Here is a 19815-nt window from a genome sequence, read left to right as displayed (position 1 = left end):
TGATCATGTAATTTTTCTTCTTTAGCCTATTGATGTGATGGATTACAGTAATCGGCTCTATTTCTGACAGAAGGATGTTGAAGTATCTTAACTACAGTAGTTGATTCATGTATTTCTCCCTATAATTATATCAGTTTTTGCCTCATCTATTTTGATGCTTTCCTGTTAGGTGCATACGCATTAAGGATTATTATGTCTTCTTTAGGAACGAACCCCTTTATCATTATATATATGCTCCTCTTTAACCCTGATAACTTTTCTTGGCTGAAGTCTGCTCTGTTTGACATTAATGTATCTACTCATGCTATCTTATAATTAGTGTTATCATGATATATCATTCTCCATCCATATACTTTTGATCTGTGTCTTTAAAGTGGATTTCTCGTAGACAACATATATAGTTAGGTTTTCTTCTTGATCCACTATGACAACCTCTGTCTTTTATTGATGCATTTAGACTATTGGAGTTTAAAGTGATTATTGATAGTGTTGGATTAATATCTACCATATCTGTTACTGTTTATTTGTTGTCCTTGTTCTTTGTTCATATTTTTATCTTCTGTTTTTTCTGCCTTTTGTGGTTTTAATTGAGCATTTTATGTGATTCCATTTTCTCTTTTCTGCATATCAGTTCTATTTCTTTTTTTTACTTTTTTAAGAAAAAGTTGCCTTAGATTTTACAATATACATTTACAACTAACCCAAATTCTCTTTGAAATAACACTGTACCACTTCACAAGTAGTGTACCTTATAATAACAAAATAAACCTAATTCTTTCCTCTCATCCCTTGTACATTGCTGTCAGTTCATTTCACTTATAAGTAAGCATGAATAAGCATATCTATCTATAAGCATACGTAATTGTATCACTGTTGCTATTATTCTGAATACAGTTATCTATTACATCAATTAGGAAGAAGAAAATTTTAATTTTACCTTTACTCCTGCTCTGATGCTCTTTTTTATGTAGATCCAAGTTTCTGATCTTTATCATTTTCCTTCTCTCTAAAGAACTTTGTTTTTGAATTTTATTTTGTTTATTTTTTTTATACAGCAGGTTCTTATTAGTTATCTATTTTATGCATATTAGTGTATACATGTCAATCCCAATCTCCCAATTCATCCCCCCCACCACCACTTTCCCCCCTTGGTGTCAATACGTTGGTTCTCCACATCTGTGTCTTTTTTAATGTTTTTTTTTGTTTGTTTGTTTCTTTTGCGGTACGCGGGCCTCTCACCGCCATGGAGCACAGGCTCCGGACACGCAGGCCCAGCGGCCATGACTCACGGGCCCAGCTGCTCCGCGGCACATGGGACCCTCCCGGACCGGGGCACGAACCCACGTCCCCTGCACCGGCAGGCGGACTCCCAACCACTGCGCCACCAGGGAAGCCCACATCTGTGTCTTTATTTCTGCCGTGCAAACCAATTCCTTGGTACCATTTTTCTAGGTTGCACATATATGCATTATTATACAATACTTGTTTTTCTCTTTCTGACTTCACTCTGTATGACAGTCTCTACATCCATCCACATCTCTACAAATGACCCAATTTCATTCCTTTTTATGGCTGAGTGTTCCATTGTATATGTGTACCACATCTTCTTTATCCATTCATCTGTCGATGGGCATTTAGGTTGCTTCCTTGACCTGGCTATTGTAAACAGTGCTGCAATGAACATTGGGGTGCATGTGTCTTTTTGAATTATGGTTTTCTCTGGGTATGTGGCCAGTAGTGGGATTGCTGGGTCATACAGTAGTTCTATTTTTAGTTTTTTAAGGAACCTCCATACTGTTCTCCATAGTGGCTGTATCAGTTTACATTCCCACCAACAGTGCAAGAGGGATCCCTTATCTCCACACCCTCTCCACCATTTGCTGTTTGTAAATTTTCTGATGATGCCCATTCTAACTGGTGTGAGGTGATATCTCATTGTAGTTTTGATTTGCATTTCTCTAATAATTAGTGGTGTTGAGCAGCTTTTCATGAGCCTCTTGGCCATCTGCATGTCTTCTTTGGAGAAATGTCTATTTAGGTCTTCTGCCCATTTTTTAATTGGGTTGTTTGTTTTTTTTACTATTGAGCTGCATGAGCTATTTATATATTTTGGAGATTAATCCTTTGTCCATTGATTCATTTGCAAATATTTTCTCCCATTCTGAAGATTGTCTTTTTGTCTTGTTTATAGTTTCCTTTGTTGTGCAAAAGCTTTTAAGTTTCATTAGGTCCCATTTGTTTATTTTTGTTTTTATTTCCATTACTCTAGGAGGTGGGTCAAAAAAGTCATTGCTGTGATTTATGTCAAACAGTGTTCTTCTTATGTTTTCCTCTAAGAGTTTTATAGTGTCTGGTCTTACATTTAGGTCTCTAATCCATTTTGAGTTTATTTTTGTCTGTGGAGTTAGGGAGTGTTCTAATTTCATTCTTTTTTTTTTTTTTTTTCCCCTGATATGCGGGCCTCTCACTGTTGTGGCCTCTCCCATTGCGGAGCACAGGCTCCGGACGCACAGGCTCAGCGGCCATGGCTCACAGGCTTAGCCGCTCTGCGGCATGTGAGATCTTCCTGGACCGGGGCACGAACCCATGTCCCCTGCATCGGCAGGCGGACTCTCAACCACTGCGCCACCAGGGAAGCCCTAATTACATTCTTTTACATGTAGCTGTCCTCTTTTCCCAGCACCACTTATTGAAGAGGCTGTCTTTTCTCCGTTGTATATTCTGGCCTCGTTTATCAAAGATAAGGTGATGACCATATATGTGTGGGTTTATCCCTGGGTTTTCTATCCTGTTCCATTGATCTACATTTCTGTTTTTGTGCCAGTACCATATTGTCTTGATTACTGTAGCTTTGTAGTATAGTCTGAAGTCAGGGATTGTGATTCTCCAGCTCCGTTTTTTTCCCTCAAGACTGCTTTGGCTATTTGGGGTCTTTTGTGTCTCCGAATTTTAAGTTCTATTGTTCTAGTTCTGTAAAAAATGCCACTGGTAATTTGATAGGAATTGCATTGAACCTGTAGATTGCCTTGGGTAGTACAGTCCTTTTCACAATATTGATTCTTCCATACCAAGAACATGGTATATCTCTGCATGTGTTTGTGTCATCTTTGATTTCTTTCATCAGTGTCTTATAGTTTTCAGAGTACAGGTCTTTTAACTCCTTAGGCAGGGTTATTCCTAGGTATTTTATTCTATTTGTTGCAGTGGTGAATGGGATTGTTTCCTTAATTTCTCTTTCTGATCTTTTGTTGTTAGTTTGTAGGAATGCAAGAGATTTCTGTGTATTAATTTTGCATCCTGCAACTTTACCAGATTCATTCATTAGCTCTACTAGTTTTCTGCTGTCATCTCTAGGATTCTCTATGTATAGTTTGTTATTTGCAAACAGTGGCAGTTTTACTTCTTCTTTTCCAATTTGTATTCCTTTTATTTCTTTTTCTTCTCTGATTGCCACGGCTAGGACTTCCAAAACTATGTCGAATAATAGTGGCGAGAGTGGATATCCTCGTGTTCCTGATCTTAGAGGAAATGCTTTCATTTTTTCACCATTGAAAATGATGTTTGCTGTGGGTTTGTCATATATGGCTTTTATTATGTTGAGGTAGGTTCCCTCTATGCCCACTTTCTGGATAGTTTTTATCATATATGGGTGTTGAATTTTGTCAAAAGCTTTTTCTGCATCTATTGAAATGATCATATGGTTTTTATTCTTCAGTTTGTTAATATGGTGTATCACATTGATTGATATGCATATATTGAAGAATCCTTGCATCCCTGGGATAAATCCCACTTGATCATGGGTGTATTATCCTTTTAATGTGTTGTTGGATTCTGTTTGCTAGTATTTTGTTGAGGATTTTTGCATCAGTATTCATCATTGATATTGGTCTGTAATTTTCTTTCTTTGTAGTATCTTTGTCTGGTTTTGGTATTAGGGTGATGGTGGCCTCATAGAATGAGTTTGGGATTGTTCCTTCCTCTGCAATTTTTTGGAAGACTTTGAGAAGGATAGGTGTTAGCTCTTCTCTAAATGTTTGATAGGATTCACCTGTGAAGCCATCTGGACCTGGACTCTTCTTTGCTGGAAGATTTTTAATCACAGTTTCAATTTCATTACTTGTGATTGGTCTGTTCATATTTTCTATTTCTTCCTGGTTCAGTCTTGGAAGGTTATATCCATTTCTTCCAGGTTGTCCATTTTATTGGTATGGAATTGCTTGTAGTAGAATTTTAGGATGCTTTGTATTTCTGCGGTGACTGTTGTAACTTCTCCGTTTTCATTTCTAATTTTATTGATTTGAGTCCTCTCCCTCTTTTTCTTGATGAGTCTGGCCAATGGTTTATCAACTTTGTTTATCTTCTTAAAGAACCAGCTTTTAGTTTTACTGATCTTGCTATTGTTTTCTTTGTTTCTATTTCATTTATTTATACTCTGATCTTTATGATTTCTTTCCTTCTACGAACTTTGGGTTTTGTTTGTTCTTCTTTCTCTAGTTCCTTTAGGTGTAAGGTTAGATTGTTTATTTGAGATTTGTCTTGTTTCTTGAGGTAGGATTGTATTGCTATAAACTTCCCTCTTAGCACTGCTTTTGCTGCATCCCATAGGTTTTGGATCATTGTGTTTTCGTTGTCACTTGTCTCTAGGTATTTTTGTATTTCCTCTTTGATTTCTTAAGTGATCTCTTGGTTATTTAGTAACTTATTGTTCAGTCTCCACATGTTTGTGTTTATTATGGGGTTTTTTTCCCCTGTAATTCATTTCTACTCTCATAGCATTGTGCTTGGAAAAGATGTTGATATGATTTCAATTTTCTTAAATTTACCAAGGCTCAATTTGTGACCCAAGATGTAAATATCCTGGAGAATGTTCCATGTGCAAATGAGAAGAAAGTGTAGTCTGCTGTTTTTGGATAGAATGTCCTATAAATATCAGTTAACTCTATCTTGTCTATTGTGTCATTTAAAGCTTGTGTTTCCTTATTAATTTTCTGTCTGGATGATACGTCTATTCGTGTAAGTGAGTTGTTAAAGTCCCCCACTATTGTGTTACTGTGGATTTCTTCTTTTATAGCTGTTAGCAGTTACCTTACGTATTGGGGTGCTACTATGTTGGGTGCCTATAGATTTATAATGGTTATATTTTCTTCTTGGATTGATCCCCCCTTGATCATCCTTCCTTGTCTCTTGTAACATTCTTTATTTTAAAGTTTGTTTTATGTGATACAAGTATTGCTACTCCTGCTTTCTTTTGATTTCCATTTGCATGGAATATCTTTTTCCATCTCCTCACTTTCAGTCTGTATGTGTCTGTAGGTCTGATGTGAGTCTCTTGTAGACAGTATATATATGGGTCTTGCTCTTGTATCCATTCAGCGAGCCTGTGTCTTTTGGTTGGAGCATTTAATCCATTCACATTTAAGGTAATTATCGATATGTATGTTCCTATTAACATTTTCTTAATTGTTTTGGGTTTGTTTTTGTAGGTCCTTTTCTTCTCTTATGTTTCCCACTTAGAGAAACTTCTTTAAGCATTTGTTGTAGAGCTGGTTTGGTGGTGCTGAATTCTCTTAGCTTTTGCTTGTCTGTAAAGCTTTTGATTTCTCTGTCGAATCTGAATGAGATCCTTGCTGGCTAGAGTAATCTTGATTGTAGGTTCTTCCCTTTCATCACTTTAAACATGTCCTGCCACTCCCTTCTGGCTTGTAGAGTTACTGCTGAGAAATCAGCTCTTAACCTTATGGGAGTTCCCTTGTATGTTCTTTGTTGTTTTTCCCTTGTTGCTTTCAATAATTTTTCTTTGTCTTTAGTTTTTCTCAAATTGATTATGTTTGTTGGCTTGTTTCTCCTTGGGTTTATCCTGCCTGGGACTCTGTGCTCTTCCTGGATTTGGATGGCTATTTCCTTTCCCATGTTAGGGAAGTTTTCAAGTATAATCTCTTCAGATATTTTCTTGGGTCCTTTCTCTCTCTGTTCTCCTTCTGGGACCCCTGTAATGCAAATGTTGTTGTGTTTAATGTTGTTCCAGAGGTCTCTTAGGCTGTCTTCATTTCTTTTCATTCTTTTTCCTTTATTCTGTTCCGTGGCAGTGAATTCCACCATTCTGTCTTCCAGGTCACTTATCCGTTCTTCGACCTCAGTTATTCTGCTGTTGTTTCCTTCTCGTGTATTTTTCATTTCAGTTATTGTATTGTTCATATCTGTTTCTTTGTTCTTTAATTCTTCTAGGTGTTTGTTCTTTAATTCTTCTAGGTCTTAGTTAAACATTTTTGAATCTTCTCGATCTTTGCCTCCATTCATTTTCCGAGGTCCTGGATCATCTTCACTATCATTATTCTGAATTCCTCTTCTGGAAGGTTGCCTGTCTCCATTTAGTTGTTTTTCTGGGGTTTTATGTTGTTCCTTCATCTGGTACAAAGTCATTTGCCTTTTCATCCAATCTATCTTTCTGTGAATGTGGTTTTCCTTCCACAGGCTGCAGAATTGTAGATCTTCTTGTTTCTGCTGTCTGCCCTTTGGTGGATGAGGCTGTCTAAGTGTCTTGTGCAAGCTTCCTGATGGGATGCACTGGTGGTGGGTAGAGCTCTGTATTGCTCTGGTGGGCATAGCTCAGTAAAACTGTAATCTGCTTGTCTGCTGATGAGTGGGGCTGAGTTCCCTCCCTGTTGGTTTTTTGGCCTGAGTTGACCGAGCACTGGAGCCTACGTGGCTCTTTGGTGGGGCTAATGGCAGACTCTGGGAGGGCTCAAGCCAAGGAATACTTCCCAGAGCTTCTGTTGTCAGTGTCCTTGTGCCTGTGGTGAGCCACAGCCACCCCCCACCTCTGCAGGAGACCTTCCAACACTAGGAGGTAGGTCTGGTTCAGTCTCCTGTGGGTCACTGCTCCTTCCCCTGGGTCCCAACGTGCACACTACTTAGTGTGTGCCCTCCAAGAGTGGAGTCTCTTGTTTCTTCCAGTCCTGTCAAAGTCCTGCAGTCAAATCACGCTAGCCTTCAAAGTCTGATTCTCTAGGAATTCCTCCTCCCATTGCCATACCCCCAGGTTGGGAAGCCTGAGGTGGGGCTCAGAACCTTCACTCCAGTGGGTGGACTTCTGTGGTGTAATTGTTCTCCAGTTTGTGAGTCACCCACCTTGCAGTTATGGGATTTGATTTTATTGTGATTGCGCCCCTCCTACCATCTCATTGTGGCTTCTCCTTTTTCTTTGGATGTGGGGTATCTTATTTGATGAGCTCCAGTGTCTTCCTGTCAATTATTGTTCAGCAGTTAGTTGTGATTCCAGTGCTCTTGCAAGAGGGAGTGAGTGCACATCCTTCTGCTCCACCATCTTTTTTGTTTGTTTGTTTTGTGTTTTTTTTGTTTTGTTTTGTTTTTGCGGTACGCGGGCCTCTCACTGTTGTGACCTCTCCCGTTGCAGAGCACAGGCTCTGGACGCGCAGGCTCAGCGGCCATGGCTCATGGGGCCAGCAGCTCCGCGGCATGTGGGGTCTTCCTGGACGGGGGCACGAACCCACATCCCCTGCATCGGCAGGCGGACTCTCAACCACTGCGCCACCAGGGAAGCCCTGCTCCACCATCTTGAACCAATCTTCCTAAAGAACTTCTTTTAATATTTCTTGCAAGGTAGTCTCCTGGCAACAAATGGCCTCAAGTTTTGTTCATTTGAGAAAGTTTTTTATTTTTCTTGCATTTTTGAAGGGTAGTTTCTCAGGACACAGAATTTTAGGTTGGTGGGTTTTTTTCTCCCAACTTTTTTTAAAATTTAAGTTTTCCAGCTTTATTGAGGTATATTTGACAAAACTGTAAAATATTTGAAGGGTACAATGTGATGATTTGATATACATTGTGAAAGGATTTTTCCCCACTGAGTTAATTAACCCATCCATCGGCTCACATACAGTTGATCCTTGAAAAACACAGTTTTGAAGTGTGTGGGTCAACTAATACGTGGATTTTTTTTTGCTAAATATTTCCTTCAGTACTATGTGATGTGTGGTTGGTTGAAACTGTGGATGTGGAATTGCAGATCCAGAGGGCTGACTGTAAAGTTATATGCAGATTTTTGACTGCACAAAGGGTAGGTAACCCTAAGCCTTGCATTGTTCAAGGGTCAACTGTATTTACTTTTTTTTGGTGAGAACATTTAATTTCTACTCTCTTAACACTGTATTGGATCACTGAAATTTGCTATCAGCTATAGTCACCATATTATACATTAGGTCCTCAGACCTTATTCATCTTAAACCCAAGAATTTGTACTCTTTAACCAGCCTCTCCCTATTCCCCTCGTCCCCCAGTCCCTAGGTCACCACTTTTATACTTTGCCACTTTTGATAGAGATTGAATTGAATCTCTAGATTACTTTGGTGAGAATTGACATTTTAATAGTAGTAATTCTTCTAATCCATGAACATGGAATATCTTTTTATTTGTTCCTTCCTCAGTTTCTTTCATCAGGGTCTTACAATGTTCAGTGTACAGATCTTTGACCTTTTTGGTTAAATTTATTCCTAAGTGTTTTATTCTTTTTGATTTTGTTGATGGCAATGTTTTCTTAATTTTTCCTGATGACAGTTTGTTGTTAGTACACACACAATTGATTTCTGTAGGTTGGTTTTCTTTTCTGCAAGCTTGCTGAAATAATTTATTAGTTCTAACAGCATTTTGTTAGAATCTCTAGGGTTTCCTAGAGACAGTGTTGTGGCATCTGCAAATAGAGACAGTTTTACTTCTTCATTTTCAATTTGGATGATTTTATCTCTTTCTTCTAGCCTGACTGGTCTGGCTAGGATGTCCAATACTTTGTTGAATTCTTGTTTTGTTCCTGATCTTAGAGGAAAAGCTTTTCACCACTGAGTATGTTAATTGTGGACTTGTTGTATATGGCCTTTATTATGTTGAGGTACGTTCCTTCTCTACCAGTTTGTTGAGAGTTTTTATCATGTATGATGTTGAATTTTATCTTTTGCTTTTTCTGTATCTATTGAGATGACCATATTATTTTTATCCCTCATTTTGTTTATGTGGTATATAACACTGATTGTCAGATGTTGAAACCCTGGAATAATATCTCAGAGCCATAGATACGGAGTAGTACATGTCTATGTAAAACATTTAGCCTAATATCTGCTGCTTTATAGATGATAAAGTGTCAGAAACACATTTATCAAGTCAATGAAGTTATATTTGGTTAATAGTACCCAAGAAAGAAACACTTAGAATATTCTGATAGGTTTAATGTATGAGGATTTTCTAATATAGAAAATTGGTACCTGCACATTGCATGTGAAGGCATATGGGACTGAGATCTAAAATCGAGTTATCATTGCATTAAATAGATAAGACAATTGCAGTAACCTAGGTAGAGAACTGAGGGTACTGTGAATTATCTCTGTAGGACTTATTTCAAGGTCATGTAGTTCATTAATTGCTGTATAAGGAAAGACCTTTATAAAACTGTACCATGGCAATGTAGTTTTTATTTGTATTTTTTTCCCCATAGCTAAAAATCCACTAATTTGTATCAATTTCCACGTTTATGGAGGAAGAAATTGTGAGGAATTACTGTGGGTTCTGGTTGAGTCTGTTCAATAGGAAAAAATTTTAATTTATGATTATTTTCCCTATAAAGGTATAGCAAATGAATCTAAAAAATTATATGGAGCCCAGTTCCACCCTGAAGTTGGCCTTACAGAAAATGGGAAAGTAATACTGAAAAATTTCCTCTTCGACATCGCTGGGTGCAGTGGGACCTTCACTGTGCAGAACAGAGAACTTGAGTGCATTCGAGAGATCAAAGAGAGAGTCGGCACATCAAAAGTTTTGGTAAGCAATTTATATTTGAAAGTCTATAAATTTATGTCAGTGATATTAGAACTCAGAGTTGGCTTACTCAGCATAGCCCTTAAATTTTGACTGGATGATCATGTGCTTTTGAGTTGCACTGTTTCAGTGTGTTCTTTCAGTTACCATACATACCTTTCGTACAGACAGTGGTTTTTTGTTTTTGTTTTGTTGTTTTGCTTTTTTTGGCTGTGCTGCACAGCTTGTGGAATTCTAGTTCCCCGACCAGGGATTGAACCTGGGTCCCTGGCAGTAAGCATGGAGTCCTTACCACTGGACCGCCAGGGAATTCCCCAAACAGTGTTTTTAGGTAGTGATTTAAGCTGATAACTTAGTTTCTTTTTCCTTATTCTACTCAGTTTGACTTTTCATTTCACCCTGTAGGTTTTGCTCAGTGGTGGAGTAGACTCAACAGTTTGTACAGCTTTGTTGAATCGTGCTTTGAACCAAGAGCAAGTCATTGCTGTGCACATTGATAATGGCTTTATGAGAAAACGAGAAAGTCAGTCTGTTGAAGAGGCCCTCAAAAAGCTTGGAATTCAAGTCAAAGGTATTGAACTCCAGAAGAGTTAATTTACATGTCAGAACTTGTTTAATCAAATCTAGCATATGATTAAGTGAGCACACTGCCTTAACTAAGTACAGTTTTCCCACTAAGCTTATGGTTGAAAATGTTTTTTATTTTTACCTTGTAATTACTTTTGGTTCAAGAGGGGTCACAATATAAATTTGGAAACTTGATTACTCCAAATGTTATGTATAGATCAGTAAGTTACCTTTTTCCAGCTACTATTCTGTTCTTTCTGTTCATCTTCTTAGGCCTTAACTGCTTTTACATTTGTGGATATCTTTTATACTTTAAAAAAACAAGATGTAAGCAATAGCTATAATGAAATTAAGTCAGTAGTTTAATGATATAAACTACATATTATTGATTTAAGTGGAATTGATGCCAAAAGGTTGAGTATAAAATGAAGAGTTGTAGTTAAACATGAAGTAAAGATGAGTCTATTTCTTTCTCCTTTGGAAACGTCACTAAAATAACAGTACAGGCATAAAACAAGTATAATGCCAGAAGAATGAGGAATAGGGAGGAGGTAATAGCAGTCTGATGGTTTCAAAAAAATGTTGGAAAGTGAAAAGCAGATGGATTATGCAGATTTTGTCCGTTAAGCTAATGAAGCTTAAATTTCAGTAGTGCTCACTAGCCAAGCCTTTACCAAACTCTGGGGAAGGAACCTAGTAGTGTCTTCTCATAGTTACAATTTTTATGCAATTTGAAAGTAAGATATTTTAATAATTTGCCATTAATTTACTTTATTTTTATTTATTTATTTATATTGATTATATAAGGAATTAGGGGCTATTAAGGTTTTTTCTTTTCTTCCCAAGCATTAGCTAGTTGACTCAATGTAATTTCTCATAAATTAACTCCAGTATGTAAAATAGTACCAAACTGTTTCAATCATGACAGTTTCATAGTACATTTTAATCTATGGTTGGATTTATGTCCTTTCATTACTATACTTTCTCAGAATTTTCTGGGATAATGTTTTATGTACATTCTTCCAGAAAATATTTAGTGTTATTTGTCAATTGGCTGTTAATTTAGATTACTTTTTCTTTCCACTCTAACTTGCTCTCTTTTGGGTGGGTTTGTAGTGGCTGCAGGCATTTTGGGATTACACTAAGAAAACGTTGAGTTGGGGATACATTTAGTCTGGGTTTGGTGCTATATTTGTGATTTGCAGTGTTTCTGTGTATAGTCTGTGTTAGCCGTGGTAGTATTAATTTGTGATTTTAAAAAATGCCTGATTTATTATTCTTTTTTTTAATACATCTTTATTGGAGTATAATTGCTTTACAATGGTGTGTTAGTTTCTGCTTTATAACAAAGTGAAACAGTTAAACATGTACATATGTTCCCATATTTCTTCCCTCTTGTGTCTCCCACCCTCCCACCCTCCCTATCCCACCCCTCTAGGTGGTCACAAAGCACTGAGCTGATCTACCTGTGCTATGCGGCTGCTTCCCACTAGCTATCTGTTTTACGTTTGGTAGTGTATATATGTCCATGCCTCTCTCTCGCTTTGTCACAGCTTACCCTTCCCCCTCCCCATATCCTCAAGTCCATTCTCTAGTAGGTCTGTGTCTTTATTCCTGTCTTACCTCTAGGTTCTTCATGACATTTTTTTTTTTAATTCCATATATATGGGTTAGCATACAGTATTTGTCTTTGTCTTTCTGACTTAGTTCATTCTGTATGACAGACTCTAGGTCCATCCACCTCATTACAAATAGCTCAATTTCATTTCTTTTTATGGCTGAGTAATATTCCATTGTATATATGTGCCACATCTTGTGTATCCATTCATCCGATTATGGACACTTAGGTTGTTTCCATCTCCGGGCTATTGTAAATAGAGCTGCAATGAACATTTTGGTACATGACTCTTTTTGAATTATGGTTTTCTCAGGGTATATGCCCAGTAGTGGGATTGCTGGGTCATATGGTAGTTCTATTTGTAGTTTTTTAAGGAACCTCCATACTGTTCTCTACAGTGGCTGTATCAACTTACATTCCCACCAACAGTGCAAGAGGGTTCCCTTTTCTCCACACCCTCTCCAGCATTTATTGTTTCTAGATTTTTTGATGATGGCCATCCTGACTGGTGTGAGATGATATCTCATTGTAGTTTTGATTTGCATTTCTCTAATGATTAATGATGTTGAGCATTCTTTCATGTGTTTGTTGGCAGTCTGTATATGTTCTTTGGAGAAATGTCTATTTAGGTCTTCTGCCCATTTTTGGATTGGGTTGTTTGTTTTTTTGTTATTGAGCTGCATGAGCTGCATATAAATTTTGGAGATGAATCCTTTGTCAGTTGCTTCATTTGCAAATATTTTCTCCCATTCTGAGGGTTGTCTTTTGGTCTTGTTTATGGTTTCCTTTGCTGTGCAAAAGCTTTGAAGTTTCATTAGGTCCCATTTGTTTATTTTTGTTTTTATTTCCATTTCTCTAGGAGATGGGTCAAAAAGGATCTTGCTGTGATTTATGTCATAGAGTGTTCTGCCTATGTTTTCCTCTAAGAGTTTGATAGTTTCTGGCCTTACATTTAGGTCTTTAATCCATTTTGAGCTTATTTTTGTGTACGTTGTTAGGGACTGATCTAATCTCATACTTTTACATGTACCTATCCAGTTTTCCCAGCACCACTTATGAAGAGGCTGTCCTTTCTCCACTGGACATTCCTGCCTCCTTTATCAAAGATAAGGTGACCATATATGCGTGGGTTTATCTCTGGGCTTTCTATCCTGTTCCACTGATCTATCTTTCTGTTTTTGTGCCTGTACCATACTGTCTTAATTACTGTAGCTTTGTAGTATAGTCTGAAGTCAGGGAGCCTGAATTCCTCTGGCTCCTTTTTTCATTCTCAAGATTGCTTTGGCTATTCGGGGTCTTTTGTGTTTCCATACAAGTTGTGAAATTTTTTGTTCTAGTTCTGTGAAAAATGCCCGTGGTAGTTTGATAGGGATTGCATTGAATCTGTAGATTGCTTTGGGTAGTAGAGTCATTTTCACAATGTTGATTCTTCCAATCCAAGAACATAGTATATCTCTGCATCTATTTGTATAATCTTTAATTTCTTTCATCAGTGTCTTATAATTTTCTGCATACAGGCCTTTTGTCTCCTTAGATAGGTTTATTCCTAGATATTTTATTCTATTTGTTGCAATGGTAAATGGGAGTGTTTTCTTGATTTCTCTTTCAGATTTTTCATCATTAGTGTATAGGAATGCAAGAGATTTCTGTGCATTAATTTTGTATCCTGCTACTTTACTGAATTCATTGATTAACTCTAGTAGTTTTCTGGTAGCATCTTTAGGATTCTCTATATATAGTATCATGTCATCTGCAAACAGTGACAGCTTTACTTCTTCTTTTCCGATTTGGATTCCTTTTATTTCCTTTTCTTCTCTTTTTGCTGTGGCTAAAACTTCCAAAACTATGTTGAATAAGAGTAGTGAGAGTGGGCAACCTTGCCTTGTTCCTGATCTTAGTGGAAATGCTTTCAGTTTCTCACCATTGATGACTATGTTGGCTGTGGGTTTGTCATATATGGCCTTTATTATGTTGAGGAAAGTTCCCGCTGTGCCTACTTTCTGGAGGGTTTTTATCATAAATGGGTGTTGAATTTTGTTGAAAGCTTTCTCTGCATCTATTGAGGAAGACCATATGGTTTTTCTCCTGCAATTTGTTAACATGGTATCTCACATTGATTGATTTACGTATATTGAAGAATCCTTGCATTCCTGGAATAAACCCCACTTGATCATGGTGTATGATCCATTTAATGTGCTGTTGGATTCTGTTGACTAGTATTTTGTCGAGGATTTTTGCATCTATGTTCACCAGAGAAATTGACCTCTAGTTTTCTTTCTTTGTGACATCGTTGTCTGGTTTTGGTATCAGGGTGATGGTGGCCATGTAGAATGAGTTTGAGAGTGTTCCTTCCTCTGCTATATTTTGGAAGAGTTTGAGAAGGATAGGTGTTAGCTCTTCTCTAAATGTTTGAAAGAATTCGCCTGTGAAGACATCTGGTCCTGGGCGTCTGTTGGTTGGAAGATTTTTTTTTTTTTTTTTTCGGTATGAGGGCCTCTCACTGTTGTGGCTTCTCCTGTTGCGGAGCACAGGCTCTGGACATGCAGGCTCAGCGGCCATGGCTCATGGGCCTAGCCGCTCCGCGGCATGTGGGATCTTCTTGGACCAGGGCACGAACCCGTGTCCCCTGCATCGGCAGGCAGACTCTCAACCACTGCGCCACCAGGGAAGCCCCAGTTTCCCCTTTTATGGCTGTTAGTATTTGCCTCATGTATTGAGGTGCTCCTATGTTGGGTGCATAAATATTTACAATTGTTATATGTTCTTCGATCGATTCCTTGAGTATTATGTAGTGTCCTTCTTTGTCTCTTCTAATAGTCTTTATTTTAAAGTCTATTTTGTCTGATATGTGAATTGCTACTCCGGCATTCTTTTGGTTTCAATTTGCATGGAATATCTTTTTCCATCCCCTCACTTCCAGTCTATATGTGTCTCTAGGTCTGAAGTGGGTCTCTTGTATACAGCATATATATGGGTCTTGTTTTTGTATCCATTCAGCCTGTCTGTGTCTTTTGGTGGGAGCATTTAATCCATTTACATTTAAGGTAATTATCAATATGTACATCCCTATTCTCATTTTCTTAATTGTTTTGGGTTTGTTATTGTAGGTCTTTTCATTCTCTTGTGTTTCTTGCCTAGAGAAGATCCTTTAGCATTTGTTTTAAAGCTGGTTTGGTGGTGCTGAACTCCCTCAGCTTTTGCTTGTCTGTAAAGGTTTTTATTTCTCCATCAAATCTGAATGAGATCCTTGCTGGGTAGAGTAATCTTGTTTGTAGGTTTTACTCCTTCATCACTTTAAATATGTCCTGCCACTCCCTTCTGGCTTGCAGAGTTTCTGCTGAAAGATCAGCTGTTAACCTTATGGGGATTCCCTTTTGTGTTATTTGTTGTTTTTCCCTTGCTGCTTTTAATATGTTTTCTTTGTATATAACCTTTGACAGTTTGATTAATATGTGTCTTGGCATGTTTCTCCTTGGATTTATCCTGTATGGGACTCTATGTGCTTCCTGGACTTGATTAACTATTTCCTTTCCCATATTAGGGAAGTTTTCAACTATAATCTCTTGAAATATTTTCTCAGTCCCTTTTTTTCCTCTTCTTCTGGAACCCCTATAATTCGAATGTTGGTGCATTTAATGTTGTCCCAGAGGTCTCTGAGACTGTCCTCAGTTCCTTTTTTCTCTTTTCTTTAATCTACTCTGCAGTAATTATTTCCACTACTTTATCGTCCAGGTCACTTATCCGTTCTTCTGCCTCAGTTATTCTGCTATTGATCCCTTCTAGAGTTTTCTTTTTGTTTTGTTTTGTTTTTTTTGCGGTATGCGGGCCTCTCACTGCTGTGGCTTTTCCCACTGCAGAGCACAGGCTCCGGACGCGCAGGCCCAGCGGCCATGGCTCACAGGCCCAGCCGTTCCACGGCTTGTGGGATCCTCCCGGACCGGGACACAAACCCACATCCCCTGCATCGCCAGGTGGACTCTCAACCACTGCACCACCAGGGAAGCCCTAGAGAATTTTTAATTTCTTTTATTGTGTTGTTCATCACTGCTTGTTTCGTCTTTAGTTCTTCTAGGTCCTTTTTAAATGTTTCTTGCATTTTCTGTATTCTGTTTCCAAGATTTTGGATCATGTTTACTATCATTATTCTGAATTCTTTTTCAGGTAGACTGCCTATTTCCTCTTCATTTAGGTCTGGTGGGTTTTTATCTTGCTCCTTCATCAGCTGTGTGTTTTTCTATCTTCTCATTTTGACTATCTTACTGTGTTTGGTGTCTCCTTTTTGCAGGCTGCAGGTTCGGAGTCCCGTTGTTTTTGGTGTCTGTCCCCAGTGGCTAAAGTTGGTTCAGTGGGTTGTGTAGGTTTCCTGGTGGAGGGGACTAGTGCATGTGTTCTGGTGGATGAGGCTGAATCTTGTCTTTCTGGTGAGCAGGTCCACGTCTGGTGGTGTGTTTTGGGGTGTCTGTGGACTTATTATGATTTCAGACAGTCTCTCTGCTAATGGGTGGGGTTGTGTTCCTGTCTTGCTAGTTGTTTGGCATAGTGTGTCCAACACTATAGCTTGCTGGTCGTTGAGTGAAGCTTGGTGTTGGTGTTGAGATGGAGATCTCTGGGAGATTTTCACCGTTTGATATTACGTGGAGCTGGGAGGTCTCTTGTGGATCAGTGTCCTGAAGTTGGCTCTCCCACCTCAGAGGCACAGCATTGACTCCAGGCTGCAGCACCAACAGCCTTTCATGCACACGGCTCAGAATAAAAGGGAGAAAAAGTAGAAAGAAAGGAAGAAAAGGAGGAAAAGGAAAGAAGGGAGGGAGGGAGGAAGGAAGGAAGGAAGGGAGGGAGGAAGGGGATAAAAGAAAATAACATAAAGTAAGGTAAAATAAAATAAAGTTATTAAAATAAAAAAATTATTATTAAGAAAAAAATTATTTAAAAAGTAAAAAAAATAACAAACACGGACAGATAGAACCCTAGGACAGATGGTGAAAGCAAAGCTATACAGACAAAATCTCACACAGAAGCCTACACATACACAGTCACAAAAATTGAAAGAGGGGAAAAAATCATAAATCTTCCTCTCAATGTCCACCTCTTCAGTTTGGGATGATTGGTTGTCTATTCAGGTATTCCACAGATGCAGGGTACATCAAGTTGATTGTGGAGATTTAATCTGCTGCTCCTGAGGCTGCTGGGAGAGATTTCCCTTTCTCTTCTCTGTTCGCACAGCTCCCGGGGTTCAGCTTTGGGTTTGGCCCCGCCTCTGCGTGTAGGTCGCCGGAGGGTGTCTGTTCTTCACTCATACAGGACAGGGTTAAAGGAGCCGCTGATTCGGGGGGCTCTGGCTCACTCAGCCTGGGGGGAGGGAGGGGTACGGAGTGTGGGTGGAGTGTGGGGCGAGCCTGCGGCGACAGAGGCCGGCATGACGTTGCACCAGCCTGAGGCGTGCCTTGTGTTCTCCTGGGGAAGTTGTCCCTGGATCCCTGGACCGTGGCAGTAGCGGGCTGCACAGGCTCCCCAGAAGGGAGGTGTGGAGAGTGACCTGTGCTCGCACACAGGCTTCTTGGTGGCGGCAGCAGCAGCCTTAGCGTCCCATGCCTGTCTCTGGGGTCAGTGCTGATAGCCGCGGCTGGAACCTGTCTCTGGAGCTCACTTAAGCAGCGCTCTTAATCCCCTCTCCTCGCGCACCAGGAAACAAAGAGGGAAGAAAAAGTCTCTTGCCTCTTCGACAGGTCCAGACTTTTCCTGGACTCCCTCCTGGCTAATCTTGGTGCACTAACCCCTTTAGGCTGTGTTCACACCACCAGTCCTCTCCCCGCGCTCAGACCAAAGCCTGAGCCTCAGTTCCCAGCCCCGTCCGCCCCAGCAGGTGAGCAGACCAGCCTCTGGGGCTGGTGACTGCTGGTCAGCACCGATCCTCTGTGCGGAAATCTCTCCACTTTGCCCTCTGCACCCCTGTTGCTGCGCTCTCCTCCATGGCTCCGAAGCTACCCCGCTCCGCCACCCGCAGTCTCCGCCCGCAAAGGGGCTTCTAGTTTGTGGAAACCTTTCCTCCTTCACGGCTCCCTCCCACTGGTGCAGGTCCCGTCCCTATTCTATTGTCTCTGTTTATTCTTTTTTCTTTTGCCCTACCCAGGTACGTGGGGAGTTTCTTGTCTTTTGGGAGGTCTGAGGTCTTCTGCCAGCGTTCAGTAGGTGTTCTGTAGGAGTTGTTCCACATGTAGATGTATTTCTGATGTATCTGTGGGGAGGAAGGTGATCTCCGCGTCTTACTCTTCCGCCATCTTCTCCCTCTCCTGATTTGTTATTCTTTTTCTTGAAGAGGACCCCCAAGTTGTTTAAGTTTCAGCTCCACAAAAACCTGCATCTGTCCTTGTTAACTGTCATAGTAGAATGGAGGACTCCAAAACCTTGGGGTGTGGGGTGAGGGAAGGAAGCCAACAAAACAGAAGACTTACGTGTAGGCTCAAGAGTTGGAAACATTGACTCCCCTATGGGACCTGGTTCACTGGGTTAGCCTAAAATGGATTGGTTAAAAATCTTAGAAGCAGATCCTTTTTCCTTAAAACAGGAACACACTGCTGCTATCCCTCCTTATCAGAAGACTGTGGATTTATTCTCTACAAACTCTAGGCTAAACAAGAGAGATTTTGTTCTTGGGCATCTCAATACCAGGCATAGCTGAGGGTGGAAGTAAGATGAAGTAAAAATCTTATGTACTGAATGGTATCTCCCTCCCCCTTGCCACTTCCTCTATTCAAACTATCACAGTGCTGATAAGCTGGAAATCGGAGGTGTCTTCTCTGCGTAATTGGCCAGCTTAAGAGAAAGACCCACAAATTCACTGGTGTTCTCCAGTGAAGTAGCCAGGTGCCTTGGCATCTTACAGTGAAGCCCACCAATTGTTCAGCCTTGCTACCAAATAAATATCCTAGTTTTTTTAAATTCTTTGCTCTTTAAAAGAACAGCCAGAGGTGACGTTTGAGTGGGAGGCGGGGGCTAGGCTCAGGACACATGCAGCCAGAAAAGACCTTCGGGGCAGGGCCTAGGCAGGGTGATGTTCAAGCATGGGGCGGGGCCTCTGCTTAGGACCTCTGTGGAAGGGGAGAGGCACCACGGCCAAAGGGGGGCCTCTGGAGTGTGGGGTTTGGAGAGAGAGCAGAAGGAAGAAAAACTACAATTCTGCAGCCTGTGGAACAAAAACCACCTTCACAAAATGATAGACAAAATGAAAAGGCAGAGGACTGTGTATCAGATGAAGGAAGAAGATAAAACCCCAGAAAAACAATTAAATGAAGTGAAGGTGGGAAACCTTCCAAAAAAAGAATTCAGAATAATGATAGTGAAGATGATCCAGGACCTTGGAAAAAGAATGGAGGCAAAGATTGAGATGATCCAAGAAATGTTTAACTAAGACCTAGAACAATTAAAGAACAAACACCTAGAAGAATTAAAGAACAAACAGATGAACAATACAATAACTGAAATGAAAAATACACTAGACGGAAACAGTAGCAGAATAACTGAGGCTGAAGAACAGATAAGTGACCTGGAAGACAGAATGGTGGAATTCACTGCCGTGGAACAGAATAAAGAAAAAAGAATGGAAAGAAATGAAGACAGACTAAGAGACCTCTGGGACAACATTAAATGCACCAACATTCACATTTTAGGGGTCCCAGAAGGAGAACAGAGAGATAAAGGACCCGAGAAAATATTTGAAGAGATTATAATCATAAATTTCCCTATCATGGGATAGGAAAATGCCTCCCAAGTCCAGGAAGCGCAGAGAGTCCCAGGCAGGATAAACCCAAGGA

General features: G+C 39.8%; 1 protein-coding gene across 2 annotated transcripts in view; it reads left to right on the top strand.

Annotated features, from left to right (window-relative positions):
- GMPS (guanine monophosphate synthase) overlaps positions 1 to 19815 on the top strand; it is a 117867-nt gene that overhangs the window by 61608 nt on the left and 36444 nt on the right. For both annotated transcript variants that reach the window (XM_030842403.3, XM_030842404.2), the window contains 2 exons: positions 9629 to 9822; positions 10225 to 10390. In XM_030842403.3, coding sequence (XP_030698263.1) covers positions 9629 to 9822; positions 10225 to 10390 — 360 coding nt within the window. The remainder of the gene's footprint in view (positions 1 to 9628; positions 9823 to 10224; positions 10391 to 19815) is intronic.

The sequence above is a fragment of the Globicephala melas genome, chromosome 4 (genome assembly GCF_963455315.2).
Source record: "Globicephala melas chromosome 4, mGloMel1.2, whole genome shotgun sequence".
Classification (NCBI taxonomy): domain Eukaryota; kingdom Metazoa; phylum Chordata; class Mammalia; order Artiodactyla; family Delphinidae; genus Globicephala; species Globicephala melas.
Note: the sequence above shows the minus strand (reverse complement) of the source record. Positions and strands in the feature narration are given on the sequence as shown.